This window comes from Lepisma saccharinum, chromosome 2 (assembly GCF_977018435.1).
Source record: "Lepisma saccharinum chromosome 2, izLepSacc3.1, whole genome shotgun sequence".
NCBI classification, from domain to species: domain Eukaryota; kingdom Metazoa; phylum Arthropoda; class Insecta; order Zygentoma; family Lepismatidae; genus Lepisma; species Lepisma saccharinum.
This window is the reverse complement of record NC_139230.1, coordinates 195,193,752-195,196,544: the sequence shown is the minus strand read 5'-3', so window position 1 is coordinate 195,196,544 and position 2,793 is coordinate 195,193,752. Positions and strand designations below refer to the sequence as shown.

The 2,793-nt window shown below is 35.3% G+C and overlaps 1 protein-coding gene across 1 annotated transcript; it reads right to left on the bottom strand.

Moving 5' to 3' along the window:
• Positions 1-2,144: 2,144 nt before the first annotated feature.
• Positions 2,145-2,564, bottom strand: LOC145983819 (uncharacterized). The gene has a single exon (XM_083116864.1). It carries the CDS (start codon positions 2,562-2,564, stop codon positions 2,145-2,147), a length of 420 nt encoding a protein of 139 aa, XP_082972990.1.
• Between the last annotated feature and the right edge of the window lie 229 nt (positions 2,565-2,793).

Sequence of the window (2,793 nt, the reverse complement as noted above, 5' to 3'; positions counted from 1 at the left end):
GTACATGAGAATTAATTATGATCACAGTGAAATTCACAATGCCCTTTCAATGCTAACCTTTGGTTCAAATTCACTTTTGGCATTTTCGTTTCCAGAACAAACTCTTGAAAGTGGTGCAAAATTTTGGTAAATATCGGGTGTCCCACTTAAAAGTGGTACGACTCACTGACTGCTTTTCATACTAGTTGAATTGTTTTTTCATATGTAAATACTGCAGAGTTTCAAGACATGTGTCATCATATAATTACATTTTCACATCTTATGTTAGGTTAGGTACACTTACTGTGTAAAACTGTAAAACTGTCTGGTTTATAACAAATGCTGAAAGTGCCATCCACCAGCATCCAGGCATTGCTGCGCTCGCAGTACAATGTTCTGAGAAACACGTCGTAATTCTTCAGGGGAGATGTTATTTATCTCGTTTGTGATGTTCTCTTTGAGTTGGTCTATCGTATGAGGGTTATTAGTGTACACTTTTCCTTTCAGAGCTCCCCATAAATAAAAATCACAAGATGTTAAGTCCGGCAATCGCGGAGGCCAAAGGTTTTTGCTGACAAGCCTGTTTTCGGGAAACACTTCACTTATACGGGTCATACTCTGGTTGGAGGTGTGGGCAGTGGCACCATCTTGTTGAAAGACGCCGTGTCTTTTTTCATTTTCTGTTAACTGTGCATAGAACGACTCAAATATCTGCAGATATCTTTCGCTGTTGATAGTCTCTTTAAAGACAAAAAAATGCATGTGCATGGATTATTTTTAGATTTCACCAAAGCATTTGATTTGGTTCAGCATGACATTTTACTAGATAAAATGGACCATTATGGTATCAGAGGTTTAGCAAAAAAATGGTTCACCTCTTATTTAAAAGACATGTCAGTATGTAGATATTAACAAAATCAAATCTGACCAACTGTTCCTCAATAAAGGTGTACCGCAAGGCTCAATTCTAGGACCAGTTTTATTTTTACTCTACATAAATGATCTTCCAGAAACCTTATCAGAGTCTCAAACAAAACTTTTTGCGGATGATACAAATATCATAGTAAAAAGCCTGGAATATGAGCAACTTCAAAAGAATTCCATTTCAACAACAACGCAACTAAACACCTGGCTAAACAACAACAAGCTTTCCCTGAATGTTAATAAAACATTTCTAATAAATTTTAATCCAGCAAAACAAATAAAAAACTTAAATGTGATTATTAGCAATGAAGTTGTCAAAGAATGCAATGCAATAAAATTCTTAGGAGTATGGATAGACACAAACCTGTCTTGGGACATGCATATTACTAATTTAACTCAAAAGTTAAGCAGGCTCTGCTACATGATGAGAATTTTGAGAAATCTTTTAACTTTGAATGATTTAAGGACAGTATATTTTGGACAGATTCAACCTGTATTCACATATGGTATCTCTTTCTGGGGCAGTTCACCCAAAATGCAGAAAATTTTTATTTGGCAAAAACGGGTATCAAAAATTATGAAGAATGTATCCCTCTCAAACCCAACAAAACAAATTTTCAATGAATTTCAAATATTACCTCTTCCATGTTTGTACATATTAGAAACGTTGTACTTTATTCATACAAATTCTAAAATCTTCTCAAAAAATCGGGACATACACAAGTACAGCACTCGTATGCATAACTCCCTCCACCTTTCTACTGTCCGCACATCCAAAACACATAGTGGTTTAGGATTTCAAGGTGTAAAACTCTATAACAAGCTGCCAGAGGAATTCAAGAATCATAATCCAACCAAATTTAAAATAACAGTAAAAAGCTTGCTTATGAAGTATTTGTATTATAGCACAGAGGAGTACTTAGATCATATTTTTCATTAATAGACATAACCTTTGACTTTTCTTGTATTTTTATGTTCACTAATAGTCATAACCTTTGATTTTTCTTCTATTTTCTATGTTATTCCATACTCTCTTATACTTTTTAATATGCATAAGTATGTGTTAATTCCTTTGTACTCAAAGTCATACATGTAATTTTATTTTATACTCTTTATACTTTTTAATATGCTTAAGTATGTGTTAATTCCTTTGTACTCAAAATTATACATGTAATTGACCTATCTCATATCATAGTGCTATTTGTACTCATATGATCAAGTGGATGGAAATAAATCTTATCTTATCTTATCTTAAAGACAATTGGTCCGATAATGCGTGTTCCCGACACTGCACACCAAACGCCTATCTTCTCTGGGTGAAGAGGTTCCTCATGCACGACGTGTGGGTTATCCTGTGACCAAAATCTACAATTCTGTGAGTTGATGTAACCAGAAAGATAAAACCAAGCTTCATCTGTCATGAAGAAGAGCATAGGATCCAAGTAACCATCAGCAATCAAAGATAACATCCAGTTGCAATAAGTAACTCGTTTAGCTTTGTCTGGTTCTTTCAATTCATGCACTACGGTCACACGAAATGGTCGGAAATGGAGCTCTTTCAGTACACGATGGCATGTTGTGCGGGATACACCAACTTGTTGAGATAATCTTCGTATCGATTTCTTGGGGCTTCTCAATATGTTACTGCGAATTCTGTCCATTACCACTGGGGTCTTCACTGTGGGACGCTACTTCTTCAAAACATTTCTAACGGATCCTGTAGTCCTCCATTTGTTATACATCTTTTGAATTGCATTGGTTGTGGGAGGCTTCATACCGACGTATTTCGCCACAAACATTTCTTTAGTTTCTTTAATGGACCCTGTCTTTATGTAAAATTCAACAATATCTATCCGGTGTTCAATTGCAAACTGCACCATTTCTCCGCAA

What these genes read in the sequence shown, in the direction of transcription:
- LOC145983819 (XM_083116864.1), bottom strand. Translation starts at nt 2,564, where the DNA reads ATGGACAGAATTCGCAGTAACATATTGAGAAGCCCCAAGAAATCGATA.